The sequence below is a fragment of the Ascaphus truei genome, chromosome 16 (assembly GCF_040206685.1).
Source record: "Ascaphus truei isolate aAscTru1 chromosome 16, aAscTru1.hap1, whole genome shotgun sequence".
Lineage (NCBI taxonomy): Eukaryota > Metazoa > Chordata > Amphibia > Anura > Ascaphidae > Ascaphus > Ascaphus truei.
The window spans coordinates 13,069,219-13,094,348 of record NC_134498.1 but is presented as its reverse complement, the minus strand read 5'-3'; the positions used below and the strand labels follow the sequence as shown (position 1 = coordinate 13,094,348).

General features: G+C 44.4%; 1 protein-coding gene across 3 annotated transcripts in view; it reads right to left on the bottom strand.

The window, feature by feature from the left end:
- Window positions 1-1,551: 1,551 nt before the first annotated feature.
- The window catches only part of SYTL4 (synaptotagmin like 4), an 89,378-nt gene continuing 65,799 nt past the window's right edge, over window positions 1,552-25,130 (bottom strand). For all 3 annotated transcript variants that reach the window (XM_075572791.1, XM_075572794.1, XM_075572793.1), the window contains exons 9-17: window positions 24,585-24,688; window positions 23,549-23,635; window positions 22,479-22,657; window positions 21,858-21,960; window positions 21,457-21,618; window positions 9,363-9,462; window positions 5,856-5,955; window positions 4,195-4,403; window positions 1,552-3,467 (exon numbers count right to left, since the gene is read on the bottom strand). In XM_075572791.1, the coding sequence (XP_075428906.1) occupies window positions 3,325-3,467; window positions 4,195-4,403; window positions 5,856-5,955; window positions 9,363-9,462; window positions 21,457-21,618; window positions 21,858-21,960; window positions 22,479-22,657; window positions 23,549-23,635; window positions 24,585-24,688 (1,187 nt within the window). In that variant the 3' untranslated portion in view covers window positions 1,552-3,324. The remainder of the gene's footprint in view (window positions 3,468-4,194; window positions 4,404-5,855; window positions 5,956-9,362; window positions 9,463-21,456; window positions 21,619-21,857; window positions 21,961-22,478; window positions 22,658-23,548; window positions 23,636-24,584; window positions 24,689-25,130) is intronic.

Here is a 25,130-nt window from a genome sequence, read left to right as displayed (position 1 = left end):
GGCCCCCTCAGCATGTTTCTGTGAGGGGGAGAAGAACTTCGTAACCCCTTGTGCGGGTTGCGTTTTTTGTTTGGAACTCATCCCTGCTTGTTCCGGCAGCAGTTACTGGGATTTTGGGGGTCTGGGGGGAAAGGCGCTTTTAGCTAGGTTTGGTTATCAGGGTCCACGGAGCTCCTGTCTTACACAGCCATTCCTGTTGGCGTCCTGGACACGCCCCCACCGTTTTAGTTTTAAGCATTGCACTCTGCTGCTTTAATCCCATTGCATGCTTCCTAATGGGGCGACAACCGCTGACTTAAGGTCTTCAGTGCTCAAGAGTCTAGGAACACAATTATTTTCTACGCCGAGTAACAGTTAAGGCAATTTGGAAGCAAATGTAACCACAAAGCCCCAATTCACTATGGTGTAAAGCAGTCTTCCCTGTGCAGAAGAGATCAGCTCCATACATCGGTAGCTTGAGGCAGTTTTGACATTCAGGTGGATAGAAGATGCACCTTTTATAATGCAATATATATCAAATTAGAGACGAGGAGAATCTCCCAGGTCTGGAGAAACCGTTCGTGTGTAAGATCTGTCCAATGCACGAAACTCTTTCCTATGTGACTCACAGGAAAATTACACAGTGCATCAAAACATTGTCTGTGCAGTAACACATTTTCCTGGGTGTATTAGACTCAGGGAAAAACAGTGTCCAGATGTAAAAATTGTTATTTGTTTGCAGCCAAGTAACGTGTTAATAAAACCAGGGAAGTTTATATCACATTCAACGTTGGTGCGCTTTGCATCCGAAAAACAAATACAGCCCTAAACCATGCAACGTGTATAATCTCAATACTACAGCATCATAAAATAGGGTCAAATCAGTTTGACACCACAACATAAATAGTTAAAATGACTCTTACCTCTCATTTTAATAGTAGTTGTGCCTAATCCATAATAATAATGCCAATTTAAGTTTGTTCCAAACGACATTTTACAGGGATTGATAGAACGGCTTTGTCCTCATCTTAGTGCAAATTCGGAAGAACATACAGAGACTGTAGGAAGGTGGTCTGCTAAATGCATCTGCAGGGGGCCACGGTCTATGTACTGTATGAGCTGTATAGTATCAGCCACGGAGATACAGTATTCGTATGCTTCATTAAAGAGGTGTTTTAAGATGGGTCTTAAAAGTGGAGAGAGAGGGTGCAAGTCGGATATTGAGGAGGAGAGCATTCCAGAGGTGTGGGGCAGTCAGTGAGGTTTTAGTTGGGAGAGGGCTGCTTCATTTGGATTGGTTGTAAAACCTTAGAAGTACCTTAGAAGTGCTTGGTCAAGCGAGGATATTGCACACCCCTACAAGGGAACCAACATGACAGTTGACAGACGTAAATCATACACAAGCGTTTGAGATCTCACAGTCTATTGCATATAGAGTGCATCCATGGAGAACAATCATACAGGTCCATTTTGAAGCATGTGTTATGCAAGGGACATTAGATGCCTATTCTTGGTGAAAGGGGGGGATGCAGTGATTTTAAAGTTGTGTTGTCAAGGATTAAAATCAGAATGTAAAGAATACAAATGTTTATTTATATCTCCAAAATACAGAGTACCGGAGGATTTTACAATGAAGAATTTGATCAGGCTGAGAGACACATATTTACAGATACACAAATAGCTAGGACAGTTAGATATACACATACATATTGGGAGGGGCATACTGTACACGACTAGAGTTATACACGTACAGTACAAGAATGCCAAGAAAAATAACTCTGATCCTCTCCAGGCGACTCCCATTTAATAAACATTAGTCACATCACTGTAATTAAAAAATGTTATATTGATAAAGCCTTCATGTTGTATGTCTAGGGTAGGCACGGCCAACTCCGGTCCTCAAGTGCCACCAACAGATCAGGTTTGCAGGATATCCCTGCTTCAGCACAGGTGGAAGAGTCAATGACTGAGCCACCTGTGATGAAGCAGGGATATCCTGAAAACCTGACCTGTTGATGACCCATGGATGGGAGTTGGCCACCTCTGGTGTATGGGGAAGTCCAGCACTGCGGATTATCATAACGTCGATAATAGCTTCATTATTAATCTAAAACATAGTAGTTCTAGAAGCTGTGCTACATGGTATTACTGATGGTTTGTGCGTGGTCATAGCGGAAGTGAAAATGAACAAGGGTACAACAAAAGGAAACGGAGGACACAAGGCCATATTTACTAAGCAGTCTCAAGAAAGAAAGATCTAGTGCCAGCAATTTGGGATGACCAACAAGAGGTCGAAGAATTTAAAGGACATATAAAGTCACCAACGAGGGTGCTAGAGACAGAATCCTGGTCAAGATAAGTCAGTATACAAGCGTTAAAGTCAAGCACACCACATAGAATACAAGGCGGTGAAGTCAGTCAATTTAATGGACTTAAAGAAATCATAGCAGCATTAAACGGGGATGCAGTCTTCTGCCATAAGGCACCATCCGGCGCTGGAGGACACCTTGCCGACCTTCAAACCTATGGGCTAAAGGGCGTTTTCAAGCGCAGGAAGGTTCCTTATGGCAGAAGACTGCTTATCAAATAATGGCCAAGGTGACACTACTCTGCAAAATGACAAATGCCTCTTCTGCTTGAAAAAAATGTAGATACAGGAATATTATAGAGCCTCTAATGATTACACTTATCGTCTACTAGAAAGACTTTAATGTTGGTTGTTTGATAGAGTTGGAGGAATTAAAATCTGGCACCAGGGGTTCTGTTAGGCTGCAAATGCCTCTTCGGATAGGAATGTTTGGTTCTGTTAAGGTCTGTATAAATACTCCAGGTCATTAAACCTGTTCATTAATCAGAAGCAGGCCGAGTAGGAAATATGAAAATAATAAAATATTAGAGAAGCATTTAATTTACTCATTTAAATAGGTGTCTGGCACAGCACCCACACAAACCATTCAAATACCTGCAAGTATCAGAAACAAATAACTGTGTCCAACAAAGGCAGGGCCGATGAAGAGACACACACACACACACACACACACACACACACACGCAAATAAAGGACACGCTTGTCTCATATACAAACAATGTTAACCCCTTCCATCCAAGGGGCTGGCAATCCATTAGTTTCAACAAAGTGATACAAATTAACAAACGGAATAGAAATCAACACAAGGTACTATTATCCTTGGATTATTTTAAAATAAGATACAATAGACTTTTTTTGCTTTCCTAGAATATAATGTACAGTGCATTAAAAATGGAGTGGCAAATTGCAGGAAATAGTTGACTGCTGTCTCAGGTTCTGCTTCAGTGAACACAGTTATGGCAGAAGGTGCTGGGTGCTCACGGCTTTGGTTTGGCCATGGTGGGACGGAGCTGCAAAGTTCCTTCTGCCCAGGATCCCGGATACTGACTCATCTTCTGCCAGAGGCCTAGCTCTTCTCCAGTGGAATCCATCCATTCTACATTTTCTCCATTGCTCAGGCCTAGAAAAAAATAATATAGATTAAGCTAAGGGTGTGAGCAATCACACTGGGTTTATAAAAAGTGCTGCTCAAATAGGACTTTCTGTCATTGGAATTAGAACTGAAAGAGTAATTCCTTCAATAAGCAACACTGTTAGAGCTTACATTACCACCATCTTGTGCATGGAAACTTCATAACTCTTTGAAAATCGCCCATTTGATTGGCCTGGGTTGTTGATAAAGAGACACTGAACCCATCTCCTCAATCAACTTCACACGGTTCTAAGAATGATCCATTTATCAACAATTCATGGAGAGCCCACGTACACCGAATCAGACCGATTTATTCTTGTGAATGATTATATAGTTATTAAAATGGGGGCATCTTGGAACCATTAAAATATATGTATGTACAGGTTAACTTATATAACACCACCAATGTAGCCAAGGCTTTATAGAGTTGTAAAGAGACACTACAGGGAGAGTATACAAAAGTTACACAAGTGCATTAAACAGGAATAAAAGGAATATTTTTTTCATATTTAACACAAGTGAGGGGAGTCTAGTTCTTATGCTTTAACAGGTTGTCTCCATTGTACCTGGAAGCCACCTCCCTTCCAGCAATTGTGTGTGCTAGACACCCTATTAGCACAGAAGAGGTAATACTGTAGGTTGCACCTTTGATTTCTAAACAGGTGGAACATGAAGCCGACATGAGTTCAAGGGGGGAGGGGGGAGGACCTCTCACCATTTCCAATGCCTAGTCTCACTCCTCCTAGGAAGTCATTGCTGGACAGTGGCTCCCGGACCCACACGGTCAGTTCCAGACACACATTATACAAGTCCTCTGGTCTGACCCCACTGTACACAAAGGTGTGGTTGTAATGAGGATTTAGGGTCTTCTTCATTACCGGGGTTTTTCTCTTCGTGTTCCTGTTTTTAAGTGGCAGCAGATAACTAAGGATGGCAATAGAAAGAGGGGTTATTCATCATTTTATTATACAAGAATTTGTAGTATCTTGGGTATAAAAATCTAAAGATAGAATGGTTTTGATGTCTGATACATAAAAAGATAGAGGTTCATATTTACCAAGCAGTGTACTCCGTATTTCCTCATGGCTTAGTAAATACATCCCATTCAAATGTATGAGGTGTCTTCCGGACCATAAGATGCCTTGTGGAATAGCAGCGCTTAGTAAATATAGCCCTTTACTTGAATGGGGCTGTAAGGGGTCTCCCAGCACCGATGGTGTCTTATGGCCCACAGTGACTTTTCCAAAGTCACCTGGTGCTTTTACAGTACTAAAGTACTTCTACCCCCATTGTAACTCTTACACACATGAAATAGTATTGACCCTCTCTTAGGGAACCAAAATGTTACGGATTTGTTTATGACTATTTATTTTCTCCATTAAACCGATGTGTTATCAGCAGCTGCCATGCTGCAAATGTCCTTTCCTTTTTTTTTTTTTTTTTTTTTTTTTTAAAGGGAACTCTCCATATCCTCACATACTGTTATAGAGTACTCATGAGTCTCTCAGATAAACTATTGTATACACGGGGAATATCAACACAATAGCACGTGCCCCGGGCAAATTAAACTGTGAAAGTACAGTAACTGCCCAGAGAAATAACCAATACTGTACATTTAGTTAGTACGCAATATCAAGGCCGAACACGTCTTCATTTCTACAGAATGATGAAGTCCTGGATGCTCGGAATAAGGGCTTTATGGAAGTCCAGAACAATGAGATGGAACGTATTTCAACTTGACGGACCTTAAACCTTAATATGTTAGAGAATGTTTTGCAATTGAACCTTGTGTGTCTGGTTTGCAATTTAGGTTTGTTCTGATATTAGTGTGTTTTGCCTCTTTATCATTTGTTATAAGGAGAAATAATGTACATTTTGGTTGTATGCCAGTTCTCCAAGCTGAAAAACCCTGGCTTGAACATTGGTGCCACGTACATGTGCACAACTCGCAAAAACTCGAATAATACAGTCAATTGTTGCAAGGCCTCTGGCACTAAAATGATAGTGCATGTTCTTGGGGGCATGGTCTCATTTTGTCAGCATTAAAATTTCATCACTACTGGTTGTACTGTTGAAAAATAGAGCCTGGTACATCTCAAAAGAAGATACTTCATTGACAGATGTCACTGTTTGTTTAATAAGAGTCTTAAAAACGGCACCGAATGAAGAGGTCCTACTGCATATACTTTCTCTATTACTTCATAAGCAAGATGACCAGTACCGAGCCAAATGATTGAGACAAACGTGCTTAAAAAAGTTATATTGTGGAAGACAACAATCTCAAAACCATTTGCTTATTTGTAACTAAATCCTTCTTTTCCTGAGCCACTGGAGATGATCCAGTTGACTATTAAGTGTAAGACCATCTTCACTCACCCCTTAACAAAGCTGTCAGATGTTCCTCCTGTCTTAACGGCCGTCAGGTTCTTAGCTTCTTTGATCCAGACTTGTAATTCCCCTCCCCCGTCCGCTTTACCTGGTAAGCAAAGTGAGACTGATTTAAAGAATACTGTCAACTTGCAGCTGGTGCCCAGCCCTGGGCTAGGAAATTGGGCTTCTGCCGGTGTTTTACAGGACAGCGCAGAAATATTATAATTACTTTACAGAATACCGTGCATATACCATCTAATTTAGTGACATTTAAGACACAAGTACTGTCTAAATAAATGATAAACAAACCAGTTTAGACCTTAGGAAGTTGAAGTCTGAGATGTTACACATTTGCATTCCCCAGCGGACGGATTTCTTCTTGTGAATGATTATATAGTTATTAAAATGGACTGCATTTTGGATCCATTAAAATATATGTAAGTACAGTACATATGTATATGTTTATTTATATGGCACCACCAGTGTAGCCCAAATATACAAAACGGGACACAAGAGCATTAAACAGGAATAAAAAAGGAATTCGGTAGTAACTGCTCTTCTACTTTGTATGTATCCCCACCTACAGGAGGATCCACAGGCACAGAAAGAAGGGCAGGAGATTGGTTAAAACTCAGAGAACCAAAAGAACAAGACAGCACTATGATTTTGCACCAAACACTAATGTGATGGGAGGGGTAACCAGGCTACACAAAGGTTTAAGCCCATCTGGTTACCCCTGAAACCATGGGGTCCCTGGCAGCTAGATAGCACTATAAGCCAGGGATTATACATGTGAAAAATAAAGTGACCCCTGCTTTTCATGTTCCCTTTGCCCTAGACACGTGCAACTTGTGTGTAGGTTTTATGTGGGATATTTGGGTCGAAATGCAATTATTTTGTTTACAGGAGTTCGGGGGCCAAAGATATTGGCAGTCCCCTAATTCTACCAGATGTGCAGGCACTATTTGCGGGTACCTGAGTGGAATTACACCGGGGCTGCCCAGTGTCCCCCAGACTCCTGGTTTTTGAGCCCAGATACCCCAGATCCATCTCCCGCACAGATATGGGTCTCCCCAAAAGATAATGTGTAAAAAAAACTTAATTTATGATGTTTTGTGCTTTTACTATAATTGTCTATTCACTCAGCCCAGGAATCCATATAGGTGCCGGGGAGTCTGGATAGACATAGTAGCTCAAAGAGGAGACGGGATGTTGAGAGATGTCGGGGTGCAAAGTACTGGGTCCGGAGAATAGAGAACCCCTGCGGGGAGGACCCTCTGGTCTGCCAAGCTCAGTAGAGCCTGCCCAGTAGGTGGCAATGGGTTGACTGGGGGACGTGGCAGAATGTTGGCACGTTTCCCATTGGTCAATCCCTATGTCCCCCCTACAGGGCATCCCGAGCTGGCTTGGCATGCCCCCTCTGACGTCAGCCAAAGGATGAGCCCCTATTCCTATTGGCTGGCGGGGAGGAAATCCCATGCTCTGATTGGTCGCTCCTCCTACTTCCATGCTGAACATAGAACAGTGGAAGGTATGTAAGGAGAAGCCCCAGTCAGAGAACCAGAAGATCCTGTGACTTGGGTCGGTGATGCAAAGGTGGCTTTTCAAAGTTGCTTTGTTACGAATAGCAGAGCAACTGGCTTCATTTTTGGAGCTAAGAAAGCCTGCCTATCTGAGGCGAAGTCAGACGCGAGGTCCAAGTTCTCGTTTTAGAATGTAACGGTCGCGGCTAGAGCTTCTAGCCGAAAAAGAGGACCAGGAAGCCCGGGTGGATATCCCGGTCAGGGTAAGCCTTCCGAGCAGGTGCCTTGCAGCTATTTTAGCACAGATTTCACCCCAGACCCCCAGTAAATGTGTATTTTTCCTGTATCTTTGTATTTCACCGTGTACGCAGGTTTACACCAAATAAACCTCATTTTATTCCACTACTATGTTTTGCCTAGTGAATTATCCCGGTATAAAATTTGTTAAAGGTCCTGGTCTCCCGTGACAAGGAAGATTGAACAAAGTGTAAACCCAACACAGCTTAGGATGCACATTTGTGTAAGGGCTGCATTTAGTTTGTTCTCACACCACCAATAAAGCAATACTTATAGTATATAGTCATGCCAGCGTCTAAAGCCTTCTCAATTCACAGATATTGGACTAGAAAAAATGATTGGTTTATGGCAGTAGATACAACAGCCGTCTTGCAATGTCCTGAATTTTTGCCTGTGTTAAACATAGCGGAATTCTCCCCTCCTGCAGTTATGGGCTCTTTCCTTGGCTACTTCAAAAATCTTCAGGGAAAAGTAACAGATTTATATTGTCTATAACTATATTATACTGGTATTGGAGACACTGATGTCAAATGCAGAGCATTTGACGGAAAAATATAACCATCCTTGTTCACACCTGATGGTTATTTCTCCCCCATAAACCCTGTGCATTGGACATTCAGGTCTTCAATAAAAGAATAATGTCATCATAGAACCCCCCCCCCCCCTATCTGAAGATATACTGTTGCAGGGGATACAGAAGACCCCTTCTGTTACCAACACCTTGTAACAATACAGAAGGTTCAGATATAATTTTGAAATCCAGCTATGACAGAGCAGGACCGGAAATGCGCATTTCAATGGGCTGCCCGGATTTTCTACTTTGTTCTATGTTCTCCAAGAATAGGGTCAAGCGAGAGTCTCCTGTATACAGATACTAATCATGATACACTACATCAGGGGTGGTCAACTCCCATACTCAGGCCCCCCCGCCCCTACTAGTCAGGTTTACAGGAGACCCCAGCTTTAGCACAGGTGGCTCAATCAATCAGAGACTCAGTCAAAGACTGAGCCCCTGATTGAGCTACCTGTGCTGAAGCAGGGACTGATAGAGCCACCTGTCCTGAAGCAGAGATATCTGAAAACCTAATCTGTTGGAGGGGTTTGAGAACTTGAGTTGAGCACCCCAACACTCCAGCATGGACCTTTTCAGCACAGTTAGGCCTTATTGGTAGCAGAATACTGTCTAGAGAAGGGACGCTACCCTACAGAATTTTCACAGCAGGCAAAATCATGTTTGAAAAGCTGTTACAAGGTAAAAACTGTGTTACATTTAGATTGTAAGCTCTTCAGGGCAGGGACTCCTTTTCGTAATTTCTACTTCTGTATGAAGCGCTTATACCCATTAGGTCACGTGTGTAATTGCTGTAAAACGCTATGTACAGGTACATGGATCTGCGCTATATGAATCAAGATATACATACATTCACATACAGTATACAGATACATCTACAAACTACCATGACACTTCTAGGTGTGATATTACCCTACTGCCAAGAGTCTTACACACTTAAACATGATAAAGACAGAGAAAATGTCCAGAAGTCTGGAGAAGGCAGGTCCCAGCCCTGCAGTCATCCTAAATGCCCAACCCACAAAACGTTTGCCAACGGCTCCAAAACACAGTAGTAAGAAATAAATGATAAAGCAGCCTTCATTACTCCATCTTAACGCTAAAGTAATGGCGTCAACCCACTTTTTCTCCTGTCGCTTGCACCAGAGGCCTTGGAAGGGGCTGGAATGTATTTTAAAGAAACAACCAATTCCCCTTTGTAGCTGCCTGCGTCAGCATTGCCCTGCAAGACAAAATACAAATTGGGATTAGTAGACACATTGCTTTGGGTCTCCCAGCTCCACAACTGAACCATACTGTACTGCTAGTGATTTTATTTTTACATCGTTACTGTAACACAGGTTGGGTATGAAATCACATCACTACTGCACAATCCTGTGTGTTTTGTGACATTACTAAGAAAGGGCAGAGCATGTTTAGCGTTCTAAAAATGATAATGCTTTCTTATATTTAATAACAATTAATAGTACAAGTGTGTGTGTGTGTTATGAAATCTAACAATGCACGAGAGTGATGAGATCTTAAACACTCATGGAATAATGTTAGGACGTTTTGTTAGCCTAATTAAGAGAGATCAACATTTCTGTTAAAGCAGCAATCCCTTTTCTCATCATTAAAAAAAAAAATATGTGTCTTTACTTTACCAAAGCAAAGTCCTCCAGTTGCTGTATTTAGCAATCCCTCACCTTTTAAATGGCTAAAAATGTCCCTCCCTGATAGGTTAAAACGGCCGCTGCCACCCCCACTCATTGGGATAACAGATGCTGTTATAGTAACAGCTGATCCCAGTGAAATCAGGTAAAACTCAGCCAAAAAAAAAAAATGAAGATTTGGGAACAATTACATAATTTACATTAAACTCATAATCACAAGATGATCAACCTACGTTAAAACTTAATTTGTAATTTTGGAGGATTGCTGATTTAAGATTGAATGAAAATATAAATAAAACGCTGATAGAAATGGCTAACAATGTAACTTCCAACACCACAGGCTTTCCAAAGGTAAATACTGTACATTTTTTGACTATACATGTAAAAAAAGATCTGCGATTTATCGGACTAAAAATATATGAAAAGTGGAACACCTGCTGTGTATCTATAAACAGATAATGTTGGGACAAAAAAAAAAAAAAAAAAAATATGAAAATGTTATATGAACATGAGAATCAAGAAAAATGTATATATAAAAAATACACAAAAGTGGATTATCCATCTACCCCTATAACAAACATTTCAGTGACACGCTAGAACTGTTAATAAACACTCAAAGAAACGTTGGGCCAAGACATTTTACTTTTGCATATTTATGGTGTGCCTACCCCTTTGTTATTTTTGTACAGTGCCTTATAGGGACCCCGATAGCAGTGCCCCGCAGTCTGGTTTATACTAGTTACTGTTCGTGTGCTCCCCAATCCCGTCACACAATATATTTCTCTATTCACAATAGGAATAATATATACGCGTGTGTGTAATCCAAAAAAACAGAGAGAAGGTGTATGTGCCGAGCACGCACATTCTAAGTGAAACTTCTTTGCGCTTTGTCACTGAAATTGTATTTTGTTTTTTTTATCACCAGGAGTGAATTAAAGACTTTTTAGGAGGGACACTTTTTTACGCGCGTGCTTGGCACCCCCTCGCCCCCCTTTTTTTGGGTTGTTGGATGGGTCGCCAATGGGTTAATAGTACAGCCTCACATGACTAATCCTGATTAGTGTGTGTGTGTGTATACATATGTAACGGGTTTCCCCCCCCCCAATCGCAGATTATACTGTGTGGGTGCAGGAACATATAGTGTTACTCGGTATTTGGTGCTATACCTGTTGGCTCACAGGAGGGCTGAGCTTCCGCCACGGGGAACCTGGGGCAATTATACTATGGACAACCACTTACATTCGGTGCAGCGCCTCCACCTGTGATGGCTCCCACCAGAGGGGGAGTGGTTCCTCGCAGGACAACACAATAATTACATAGACAGCCTGTATATTAACCATAACCTTTTACTAACATGCATATGACACCTCACATTGATAATAACCTGTGTCCCTCTAACGAGGAGACACTAACCGTGACGTCTCGCAGGACGCTTCCCCAACACCAGGTGATCCCACCCAGTGTCCAAAGAACCCCACCCAATGTCCCGCACTCTTGCAGAGAGTCAATGGGTGACTGCGCAGTCACAATTAAGCTAAGGGCCCGGTGGTGCACTTATGTATTGTAGATACCTGCCGAGCACTCCGGTGCTCGGGTCAGCAATACTTCACAAAGGATCAGTCGGGCGATGCCTCCTTCTGATCCTCCAACCGAACTCCTGGCACGTGGACCGTCAGGGCGGTCCCACTCTGGAGTAGTCTCTGCGGACCCCAACGTGGGTCCGGACCGCTTCGCAGGAACAGCAGCAGCCGCTGTGTCCCTATCTAAGTGGCAAGCACTATACTATAGGCCGTCCCTATAGCACAGCAACCTGTAGTGACTTTGGGGAAACTCCTAGGGGCCTACAGGGGTTAATGACCTGTCCCACTCCCCTAACTCTCCAAGTCCCCTAAGCCTCACTAATCCCAGCGCCTGCAGCAACAAGCTGTGACCCACTGGATGTTGGCAGCCAACGTGCTGCGCAACAAGGTGCCTGCCTGTCAGACCTCACAGCACTGACCGCCGTGACTCTGACAAGGCAGCACTCTAAACTAAGGGCAGCGTCCCTATCTTGGGCCTCCCTCAGCAATTACCCACTACCCTAGTGGGGGGTTGGGGCCTACCTGGGGTGTGGGTACCTATAGGGCCGCAGGAGCTGCACTCGCTCCCCGCGCCCTTCCTTCCCTCACAGCTCCCCTGCTCCAACGGACTAACCTGAGTGACAGGGTCCCTCTCTCTAGAGCAGTCCCTGGCAACACTCTCTCGCAGAGGATACTCAGCTACCTCAGACCCTGGGGGTGCTGGCCTAGTACAGTGAGTCCTGGACTCCTGTACCCTACCTCCTTCCCTGGGCTGCTTCGGTCTCTGACTAACACCCAACGTGCTCCAAGCCCGCCAAATGTACCTACTTTGCAGGGACAGCTTAAGCCCTATTGGCTCCCTGGCATCACGTGGGGCATACAGAGGCTCATGGGACCTGTAGTCCCAGCTCAGAGCCTTCCCTGGTAGGCTAGTGCTTCGCGTTCTTTTCCCTACCTCTCCTGCGCCCGCGTAAGCTATCCTGGGCTGCCTCAAACTCCCCTCGGCTTTCCCTGCTCTTGCGCAACTTTGCCCTGTCTCTGGGGCTCGCCCTGCGCATGCGCGACTACTGAGCATGCGCGAACTAAGGGGCAATGGCGGCGCCCTTACCGCCCGCCTCCGGGTGCGCCAGGAGCCTTGAGACGCACGTGCGGCCTTGGCAACCGGCCGCATGCGTCCCCGGCAACCCCCGAGCCGGGACCTGACCGCCCTCTCCCCTGCCATCGCCGGACGGAGCCGCCATTGGACGTGGCGGCCCCCGCGATCGGCTGCAGGGTGAGGGGGGTGCTGAAGTGCTGGGGAGACCTGGCTACACATACATACATACATACGCGATGTTACATTGAATAAAGCACGAAAGGGTATTACTTAAAAACAGTGCCACTTGTAATGTATCTGCTACTGGAGCCTATCCCTCCCCCTGTGCAGTATGCGATTTATGATCCAAGGTGTTAAACGGTCACTGAATGTTAGTGATGTAAGAGTGTGTGTGTGTGTATAAATATAAAATTTATAATGCATACAGCGCTTTACAAAAAGTGTGTTTGAAGTAGGAGTGTATACCAATGGTGTGGGTAGGTGTAGAAATGTAAGAGGGTGTAGCATTACTACAAGTGTGTGTAGATGTACTACAGTGTGTGGTCCCTATTGGTATATAGGGATGGAATTACATTGTGTATATGTATGTGCAAGAGACAGCTGTGTGTTCATTCATATAGCGCAGTATGTATAGACATGGCCTTTAGCACTCATGGGAAGAGAGTTCTTGTGTCAGTAGTGACTCATGAAGCTGCGGTCTCGGTTTAGGCCACCACTAAATGTCCTGAACAGTTGCATAAATTTGCATTCATGCAACAGTCTCTCGATTGGTGTTCTAAGATTACCTTTGAGTAAGGCCACCTTCAGATCGTTCATCTTATGGTCAAAGTCAGAGAAATGTTCGCTGACAGGACTGCCTCGTTCCGCGTGTGATGCTGTGGCGATGCAGATTCATTCTCTTGTTTAGCCCCTGTCCCCTCTCACCTATGTAGTAGCAGCCCCGTGGGCATTTCATGCACATTATGAGGTACACGACATTGCTGGAGGAACAGGTGAACCTTCCTCTGATTTTGTACTCCAGATTACTGTGTGGTATTTGTATTGTGCCCGCTGTGTGGAACATTGCGCAGGTTTTGCATCTCACGTCCTGGCATGGTCTTGTTCCGCATTCAGTTGTACTGTTGAATACTTTACTCCTCACCATCATTTTCTTAAGATTATGAGGTTATCTGTATGATACTAAGGGTGTTTCAGGGAAGACCTGTTGCAGTCTTGTATATTCCTGGAGAATGGGTTGTAGTTCCCTGGCGATCTTGCATAGGGCTTCTAGGTGTGGATTATAAGTAACCACCAAAAGGTACCCTGTCGCTTGTCTCTGTCTGTATTAAAGGAGATCACTTCTTGGTATTCTGGTGGCTTTCTGGATTTGTTGGTCTACAATTCTGTGGTTATATCCACGGTTTATGAAATCCGATCGTCTGCTGTGTCGGAGCATATCCGGTTGTATCATATGGCTTGACTGTAGATGGTTGCATGCTTAGCGTGTGTCGGGTGGAAGCTGTTGCCTCTCAAATAGCTGTCTGTCTGTAGGTTTGCGGTATACAGAAGTCTGTAGTTGGTTGTTCTTTATAGTAATGGTGGTGTCTAAGAAATATACTTCGTTCGGGGAATGGGTGAGTTTGAGGTTGATGGTCGGGTGGATTGTATTGAAGTTCTCATGGAACTATATGAGGTCCTGTTCACCAGAGGTCCAAATCAGGACGATGTCATCAATGTACCAAAGATATGTAAGGGGTTTCAAGTGATAGGTGGAAAGAAAGTCACTTTCCACTTTTGCGCAGAACAGATTGGCATACTGTGGCACCATCCGAGTGCCCATAGTGGTCCCGGTTATCTGGAGGTATGTGTCATTTCCAAATGTGAAGTAATTATGGGTCAGAATAAATTCTATGCATTTAGTCACTGTCTCGGTGAGTGCCTCCTGTGGTCCCAGAAAGTATCTGTAGGCGGAAATCCCATTTTTGTGGGGGATGTTTATGTAAAGTGAACACACACACGCACACAGAATATATATGTGTGTGTGTGTGTGTGTGTGTGTGTGTGTGTGTGTGTGTGTGTGTGTGTGTGTGTGTGTGTGTGTGTGTGTGTGTGTCTTCTAAAAACTGGACACCTTACACAGATTTAAGTAAGTGCCTGTCACCTATAGCAGGTGTTGATGGGACTTGTAGTCCCTGGGCCTTCACTTCCTTCTGACATCCACACCCGAACTACAACTCCCAGCATGCAGCTAACAAACTACAAATGGCGTCACTTCTGTTATTACTTCCGTTCTCATTTTGAGTATTTTTCCCTATCAGATTTTTTTGAGGTGCAAATGCCACAAAAGAAGTTTCACTTCAAAAACAAGCGTCTAATAAATCAATCCTCTTATTGTCCAGAGTTCCATCAATATTAGTGTAATATTTAGACTGCTGTTCTAATAATCACCATGCGCAGGTTCCCAGAGGAATGGCTAGATTCCAACTGCTACATTATTTAGGATAAAATACAAATTTGTGCTTCTCTTTCTATTCTCCAAAACGTTCTACACAATATATATATATATATATATATATATATATATATATATATATATATATATATATATATATATATATATATATATATATATATATATATATATATATATATATATATATATATATAGGGAACCATGTTAAAAATGTTTTTTGAGGCAAAAAGTGACACTGTGTGCTCATTTGCATGTCATTTCCCAGAATCCCTTGCTGCAGTGGAAGTGCTGTATGCTGGGGAAAGGCAGGGTTGCAGACATGCAGATGAGCATACAGTTGTATTTGTATATATATATATATATATATATATATTGTGACAAACGGCTTACTCCGGGGCTCCGTCGTTTGTCCGGGACTGTTTAGAACACGGTCTTTTAGGGTAGGTTAAAATATGAGGCGTCACGTACTGTTCCTTTAAACAGGCTATGCCTGGTTTATTCAGTCCCAGGCACTGAGACTGCCACAGTGCATACAACAGAAAACAGATCAAAACAAAAGCTGCTCACCTGAGCGATAACTTAACTTAGATATCCCTGACTCAGGGTTGGAAGTGGCTTTTCCACTTCCAACATCAAAACACGGTACTTTTGCAGTCTTACACAAATGAACAGAAAGATTGAACCTGTTTGGGGAAGAGGCTTCTCCCCTCTGTAGTTCAGCAGCCTTCCAGCCTCCTGGCTCTTGTGGGGAGACCAGAGCAAACAGGAAATCAGTCTTTCATACCTGATTCCTAATTAGCATGACAGGTGACAGAAATCAGGCAGCAGACAAACTCTGGTCTGGATCTCTCATCCCTCAGTTCCAGCGCTTGCCAAACTGTGGGATGGAGTGTATGTATTATAAGGCTGCACTCCCAGGCCAAACAGGATAGAAACTGTCTAGTATCCTGGGAGCCCTATATACGGAATTTATTACCATCCCCTGGTTTCTGTCACATATCCTCCCCCCCAGCTCAGACCTCGAGGGATGAGCGACCATGGATATTAGGGAGTGCATCCTTGACAACCCATCAGCATTGCCATGTTTGTGCCCTGACCTGTGTTCCACAGAAAATTTAAAGGGTTGTAGGCTTAGGAACCACCTGGTCACTCTAGCATTCTTTTCCCTGTTTTGACACATCCAGGTAAGGGGTGCATGATCTGTGACCAACCGGAATTTTCTCCCCAACAGGTAGTATTTGAGCGTCTCTACAGCCCACTTTATTGCGAGACACTCTTTCTCTACTATGGAGTAATTTTTCTCCTGGGGATTTAGTTTCCTACTTAAATAAAGGATGTGGTGCTCCTCACCTTGAGACTCCTGGCAGAGTACCGCCCCCAGCCCTACCTCAGATGCGTCGGTTTGGACTACGAACTCTTTGGAGAAGTCAGGTGTGACCAACACTGGTTGGGCACAGAGAGCTTCTTTCAGGCTTCTAAAGGCCTGTTCGGTTTCGGGGGACCACTTTACCATTAGCGGTCCTCTTGCTTTTGTGAGGTCAGTTAGTGGGGTTGCCTTAGTTGCAAAATTGGGAATAAACCTTCTATAGTACCCAATTAACCCCAAAAAGGTCCTTACTTGTTTTTTTGTAACTGGCCTTGGCCAATTTTGTATCGCCTCCACTTTGAGTGTTTGGGGTTTGAGTAAACCTCTGCCAATAGAATATCCCAGATACTTGGCCTCCTCCAGACCAATAGTGCATTTAGCGGGGTTAGCAGTTAGTCCAGCAGACCGGACTGCGTCAAGCACAGCTTGGACCTTTGGAAGGTGGGATTGCCAATCTTCACTATGGATTACCACATCATCCAGGTAGGCGGCAGCATACCGAGCATGTGGTTTTAAAATTTTATCCATCATTCTTTGGAATGTGGCGGGAGCTCCATGTAAGCCAAAAGGCAACACTTTATACTGAAAGAGGCCGTCTGGGGTTGAGAAGGCTGTCTTTTCTTTTGCCCTTTCTGTGAGGGGAACCTGCCAGTACCCTTTTGTTAGGTCTAGGGTTGTGAGATATCGGGCTTTGCCCAGTCTCTCTACAAGTTCATCTACCCTGGGCATAGGATAAGTATCAAATTTTGACACCGCGTTTAGTTTCCGGTAGTCATTACAAAACCTTGTTGTACCATCTGGCTTTGGGACTAAGACTATAGGGCTGTTCCACCCTCTTTGGGATTCCTCAATTACACCTAGTTTTAGCATTTTTTTAACCTCTAAACTTATAGCCTTTCTTTTGGCCTCTGGGATTCGGTACGGTTTAAGGTTAACTCGGACCCCCGGTTCAGAGACTAGGTCATGTTCAATTACGCTAGTTCTACCTGGCCGTATAGAGAAGATTTCTTTGTTTCTTTTCACTAAATTCTGAACCTCTCGTTTCTGATGAACAGACAGGGTTTCAGCTATGCTAACCTCTGGGTCAGTTTCTTGATTCTCTGACGGACCTGGGGGTACTAGGGTTAACAAGACTTCTCTATCTTTCCAGGGCTTGAGTAGGTTTATATGGTAAATTTGCTCAGGTTTCCTCCTACCTGGCTGTCTTACCTTATAATTTACTTCTCCCACTATTTCCAAGACCTCATATTTCCCATGCCATTTAGCAAGGAATTTACTCTCCACGGTGGGAACCAGAACTAGTACCCTATCACCTGGAGAAAAAATTCTGACCCTAGCACCCTTATTATATGTATTCCTCTGTGCTTCTTGAGCTTTCTCCATGTGTTCCCTCACTATGGGTAGGACTGCAGCAATGCGGTCCTGCATCTGGGCAACATGCTCTATTACACTTCTGTAAGGGGTAACCTCGTGTTCCCAAGTCTCTTTGGCTATATCCAGTAAGCCCCTTGGGTGTCGGCCATACAATAGTTCAAACGGGGAGAAGCCTGTGGATGATTGGGGAACTTCCCTAATGGCAAATAACAGGTACGGTAACAAACAATCCCAGTTTTTCGCATCTTTATCAACCGCCCGCCGTAACATGCTCTTTAAGGTTTTATTGAACCTTTCCACTAAACCATCTGTTTGTGGATGATAGACTGAGGTTCTGAGATGCTTGATTTTTAGGAGTTTACATAGCTCTTTCGTTACTTGGGACATAAATGGTGTTCCCTGGTCAGATAGAATCTCTTTAGGAATCCCGACCCGGGAAAACAGAACTACTAACTCTTTTGCTATGTTTTTAGCTGAGGTGCTACGTAGGGGAACTGCCTCCGGATATCGGGTGGCATAATCTAATATTACCAATATATGCTGATGTCCCCTAGCAGACTTTATTAGGGGTCCTACTAGATCCATAGCAATCCGGTCAAATGGTACCTCTATTATGGGAAGGGGTACCAATGGGCTGCGGTACGCCTTGAACGGGGCGGTGATCTGACATTCTGGGCATGAGGAACAATAATTCGTAATTTCTGCCAGAACCCCAGGCCAATAGAAGCTTCGGAGAACCTTTTCTTTTGTCTTTTCCACCCCTAGGTGTCCCCCCAATGGATGACTATGTGCGAGGTGTAATACTACGTTACGGAATGTCCGTGGTACCAACAATTGTTTAGTTGTAACTGATTTCCTTTTATCAACCCGATATACTAGGTCGTTCTCTACCTCGAAGTAGGGGTAAGCAAGTGACCTATCTGGTTGGCCAGGAGTACTATTCTGGTCCCGTATATTTCCCCTTGCTACCGCTAATGTGGGGTCCTCCCACTGGGCCTTCTTAAAACTCCCAGGACTGACCTCTAGGTCAGCGAGGGTCTTATCCGGTTCTGGGGTGGTAAGTGTCTGCTCAACATCTTGATTTGGGGTATTCCCTACCAAAGTAGTGATGGGGAAGGGAATTTTACAGCACTCCTCCTTTTCCCCCTTCTTATTTGGGCCCTCGTCAACCTCCATTTCTGAAAAAGGGAAAGGATTTGTTTCTTCTAATACTTCGTTATGGTCCGCTATTGAACTCTGGGCGCTATTCTGAGCGGGGGACCACATTTTTAGAAAATGGGGAAAGTCGGTCCCTATTAACACATCATGTGCCAGTTTGGGTACAATACCCACCTTGAAATCTAAAGAACCAAACTCTGTTTCAAAAAAAACATCAACAGTGGAATATTCATGATTATCCCCATGTATACAACAAATTGCCACTCTTTGTGAACTGTTTCCCTGTTTCTTCTTAATGGGCAAGAGGTATTCGGACACTAGTGTGACCATGCTCCCAGAGTCAAGAAGTGCCCGAACCCTCTTACCATTAACCTTTACAAATGCCCACAGATGGTTATTCAAGGGGTCCTCTGGGCTAGGGCCCATACATTGGGACAACAGCGAATAAGGTTCCACGCTGTTGCATTGCATGGGCTCATCATTTAGTGGGCAGATTTTTGCTGTGTGGCCCCTCTCATGACAATTTACACATTTAGGTACATAGTCTGTGTCCCACTTAGAGCCTTTTCCCGGCTCCCCATGTTGGCTATTGCCCTTAGTGTGCGAACCACTGTTGCTGGTGCTGCGTGAAGGTGGTCGCCGCTCTTCAGCGCCCCTTAACCCCGGTACCCTTTTACCGTCTCTGGAAGAGTCCTGGAACCTCGGGTAGTGGGTTTGCTCCACGACTGTGGGTTGCGGGTGCTCTTCTGCTGCATTGTACCTTTCTACGAGGGCCACAAGCTCATCCGCATTGTGGGGGTCACTCCGACTTACCCAACGGCGTAAGGCAGAGGGAAGTTTCCTCAAGAACTGGTCCATGACCAACCGTTCCACGATGTGGCTGGCTGAGTTGATCTCGGGTTGTAGCCACTTCCGGGCGAGGTGGATGAGGTCATACATCTGGCTTCGGGTGGCTTTATCCATCGTGAAGGACCATGCGTGAAACCTTTGGGCGCGAACAGCCGTGGTTACGCCGAGGCGGGCGAGGATCTCGAACTTCAATTTTGCATAGACGTTAGCTTCGGCTGGCTCTAGATCAAAGTAAGCCTTCTGGGGTTCGCCGCTTAGGAAGGGTGCGATTAGACCAGCCCACTCAGCTTCTGGCCATCCCTCTCTCTGTGCCGTGCGTTCAAACGTGAGAAGATAGGCTTCCACATCATCCGAGGGTCCCATCTTCTGAAGGTAGTGGCTTGCCCTGGTCATTTTCGGAACTGGGGCTGCCGCTGCCAGTGGAAGGTTACTGATAGTCCCCCTCAGGATCTCGAGTTCCTGCTGTAAGCCCTGAGCGAACCGCTGTTGCTCCTCTCTCAGCAAGCGGTTTGTCTCTTGCTGGTTTGCATTCGCGTTTTGCAGGGCTTCATTCGTCTGTTGCTGGTTTGCATTCGCCTGTTGCTGGTTGGCATTCGCCTGTTGCTGGTTGGCATTAATCTCTTGCTGGGCTATTAGCAGCTGTTGCTGGGCTGCATTCGTCTGCTGCTGGTTTGCATTAGTTTCTTGCTGGGCTATTAACAGCTGTTGCTGGGTTTCATTCGCGTCTTTCTGGGCAGCGACATTGCGTACCAGCGCACCCACCACGTCTTCCATCTTGTTTGCAGAGGATGAAAAAAACTTTTTTTTTTTTTTTTCAAAGTTCTTCAACCCGCAGACCCCCTAGTGCTCTGCCCGCATTCTCCACCATATGTGACAAACGGCTTACTCCGGGGCTCCGTCGTTTGTCCGGGACTGTTTAGAACACGGTCTTTTAGGGTAGGTTAAAATATGAGGCGTCACGTACTGTTCCTTTAAACAGGCTATGCCTGGTTTATTCAGTCCCAGGCACTGAGACTGCCACAGTGCATACAACAGAAAACAGATCAAAATAAAAGCTGCTCACCTGAGCGATAACTTAACTTAGATATCCCTGACTCAGGGTTGGAAGTGGCTTTTCCACTTCCAACATCAAAACACGGTACTTTTGCAGTCTTACACAAATGAACAGAAAGATTGAACCTGTTTGGGGAAGAGGCTTCTCCCCTCTGTAGTTCAGCAGCCTTCCAGCCTCCTGGCTCTTGTGGGGAGACCAGAGCAAACAGGAAATCAGTCTTTCATACCTGATTCCTAATTAGCATGACAGGTGACAGAAATCAGGCAGCAGACAAACTCTGGTCTGGATCTCTCATCCCTCAGTTCCAGCGCTTGCCAAACTGTGGGATGGAGTGTATGTATTATAAGGCTGCACTCCCAGGCCAAACAGGATAGAAACTGTCTAGTATCCTGGGAGCCCTATATACGGAATTTATTACCATCCCCTGGTTTCTGTCACAATATATATATATATATATATATATATATATATATATATATATATATATATATATCACAGTAAACCCTACCACGGGACACTGCAAGGGCCAATAGCATGGATCATATCTCCAGCCATCCATAACCATGGTTAAGGGAAGGTAGGTCATATATACCCTAACAACCCTCTACAAATGTCTGCAGTTCAATATCTGAGACCTCCGGTGGTTGGTGGATTACCTTTCCATGCAGGGGAAGACACTCATCTGTCAAGCTGTCAAAGTTCCAGGAGTCCAAAGGAAGATTCACCTCCCCCAGAAACGTGTTTCTCCCAAAGCGATCATGATGCCAGACCGATAGCTGCAGGGTTCTCATAAGCAGCATCGATTCTGGGATCCCATACTAAAAGAAAAAAACACAGTAAGTGTAAGAAAGTGAAACCAAGATCGAACATCTTAGGAGGGTTTGGACCAAAACCATGATCCTACAAAACACTACTTCTAAGTTCATGTGACTGCTGACCCTCGATCCTTTTTAGACAGAATACATACTATATACATTATTCATACACATTAATATTTTTCACTCCACATATTGTTATAGGAAAGATATAAAAGGTTCTTCTTTGCTCGTCTATTTACCTTCAGGTCTTCATTGTACAAAGGGTTTGTTGAGTTGCGTTTAATTGTGGTTTTGCGTTTTCCTTGGCGGGACTTGTCCGGCAGAAGGTAAGCCTTGACGTATCTGCGGGAAACACAAGACTGTGTCAGTGTCTTATAATGTGCTCTCGTGTGTGTACATTACTGTAACTAAAAGATAGGAAGAAGCCTGGGAGGTTGTAAAAGCTCTGTACTCCATCATTTCATCTACGAAAGACTTGTTGGTCTATTAAAAAGGTTTAACATTAATTTAAACGCATTGCTGTAATATTTTATGCTGGTTCCTGGAAGTTTGGATCCCATAACTGAGCAGCAAGGGATGCTGGGACTTCTAATTCTGCTCTTCTTATTGAAACTTGCCCCCCCCCCCCCCATCCAAAAAAGAAAAGAAATCGGCAACAAATGCTGCGAGGGCGCATCTATGTGAGCAACGTTCTGAAGGTGTGTGACGGGGAAAGGTGGTTTCACCAAGATTTTGCCCTTATTGCTCTTTATGATCATGAATATAAGGTTTACCAGCCCCAATACAAGTCATGCATAACAGAGTCAGGACATGGGACATGTGTCCTATACAACTCAAACTACAGAATGCGCGTCACTCACGGATTGGATCGCCTCTTCAGATCATCCCCATAAGCCAAGTTCCGACATTCTTTCACATGGATGTTCAGAATCTGCACCTTTTCATCGTATTTCAGGGAAAACATGATCTCTCCGGTTACAATCACGTTGCCAAAATCCCCAGCCTCACTGTAAATGCTCATCATGCTCCCCAGTGTGCTCTGAAGGGGAAAGAAACGTAGGAGTTGAAATGCACATCGTACAGTAAAGATACTCCCGTTGGGTGCTCCATCCGCACATATCCAAGGCAAACCAGTAGAGAGGGCACACCAGTCTCCATAAGCAAATACAGTTTTTAGACAATATTTTGGCGTCTCCGGTCACCTTCAATGTTGAAAAGCATACAACGTTTTTATTATTATTTATTCAAGACAGATGTGAAACTCTCTACTAATCTATAAAAGGGAAACACAAGCTCAGGGACCAGCAGGAGTGATGGTGGTCACAGTAACACAGTACTGGGTATGCATGGACTGGCTAACGGGGCACCAGGGGAAATCTGTAGTGGACCCATCATTCCATGCTGGCTAAGAATGACCACGAGACCCACAAAATGTTAGACTCAGGAGACGAGCTGTTTGTGAATATAGCTACAGTGCGAGTCCATGTGTTCTGTGCCTATCAGTGAATGTATCTATCAGTCACACTGCAATCTACCAGTGTATGGATGGGTGGATTTAGGTAGGTACTGTATGAGAGTACCTGTATGCGTCAATGCAAATTGTACAATAACTTTATTTGTCTGTGATTGCACTATAATGTGACCTCGACACCCCAGTTTGATATGAATACTGGGTACCACCAATTATATGTTGTCAATTCATTAACTGCAAAATGTATTTCAACATCAACATTTCGGAGGTCTAAATCCGTACATGTGATCTATCCTTTGACGTTTTGCCCGATGCGAACGAGTACAAAGGGTCTCTGGATGAACTAAATGTACAGTTAAGTACGGGCACCGCACGTGGAAGTGATAGGCAGTAAATACAAGAGAAAGCAGATAACTGATCCTTAAAAACAGATGTTGCCGGCCAATGAAAAGGACGCACCGTGGAACTGCCACTGCGCAAGCTGCTTCTAGCCGTGGTCAAGCGATGAATCTGCACTAAGTTATCAATATCTTCATCTTCTTCTTCCTAAAATAAAAGGAACAGTGTTCAGAACCGACAGGACGGCCGTAGTCCTACAACTGCAGGCTCCCTGCTCTGGGGGGATTGACTTGCATTTCCCCCCTTTAAAATATATGGCATCTTTTCTGGCAGCTTCAGTCATCCAATAAAGCAGTGGTTGTCAACTCCAGTGCTCAAGACCTCCCCTAACAGGTCAGGTTTAAAGGATATCTCTGCTTCAGCACAGGTGGCTCAATCAATCCCTGCTTTGGCACATGTGGCTCAATCACTGACTCAGTCTTTGATGGAGCCACTAATTGACCCACCTGTGCTGAAGCTGAGATATCCTTAAAACCTGACCTGTTGGGGATGGTCTGGACGACGGGAGTTAAGCCCCCCTGCAATAAAGGGGTCATTTGCACCGTGATCGAGTAACAGAGGTTAATGATCCCAGTGGATATTGCCATTACCGATTAGCACAGCGGTGCGCAAACTGGGGGGCGGGAGATTTTTCTGGGTGGGCACAGGCGGTTGAAGAGGTCCCCCGCTCTCCCCCAAGGCATTTAAATTAAATGCCGGGGGACAGTGCGAGGCCTCTGCAACCTCTACTTACTGAGGTTCAGTCGGCCCCAGGACGTGTGAGACCATGGCAACGCGGCGTCATGGTTGCCACGATATGTGACGTCACACAACCCGGTTGCGTCATTTGACGCTGCGCGAGGTAAGGGGGGGGGGGGGTGCACCACCAGACCAGCACAGGCAGAGGGGGCGCAGCAAAAGAAGTTTGCGCCCCTGGATCAGCACACGTCAAACATTTACAGTTCCACATGTAACAGCGAACATTTAATATGTCCGTCTCTGTACTCCCTTAACCAAGACTTATGTGCACAAGCCGGCCTGAGGCGGAGAACATGCAGCCCTAACCGCAGACTTAGAATGGACAAATGAATACTAGGAAAAAGTCATAATCACAAACCATTTCTGCATTCAGACCAGGGACAGACTTGCAGCGATCCCCCATAACCGCTCCTTCCGTCGGCGTTTCCCCCGGGCGCAAATCCACTACCGATTTACTGTAATCTGAAATAATTGCGTCTTTTTAAAAAAAATAATTTTTAATACAATTCGGCATATTTTCAAACTAATGTCCTCCTAATTGTTTCTGCCTAAAATGTCATTGAGCGTTGAGGTCTTCCCATCTTTTATTGTGTTTGACCGCATGTATTACATAGTTACATAGTTACATAGTAGATGAGGTTGAAAAAAGACGTAGGTCCATCAAGTTCAACCTATGCTAAATTTAGACAACAGATACTTTTTATCCTATATCTATACTTACTTATTGATCCAGAGGAAGGCAAACAAAAAACCCCATTAAGGGGAAAAATTAATTCCTTCCTGACTCCAAGAATTAGCAATCGGATTAATCCCTGGATCAACATCCTTCCCATGTATACTTATTTGGTATATCCCTGTATACCTTTTCCATCTAAAAAGATGTCCAACCTTTTTTTGAACAAAT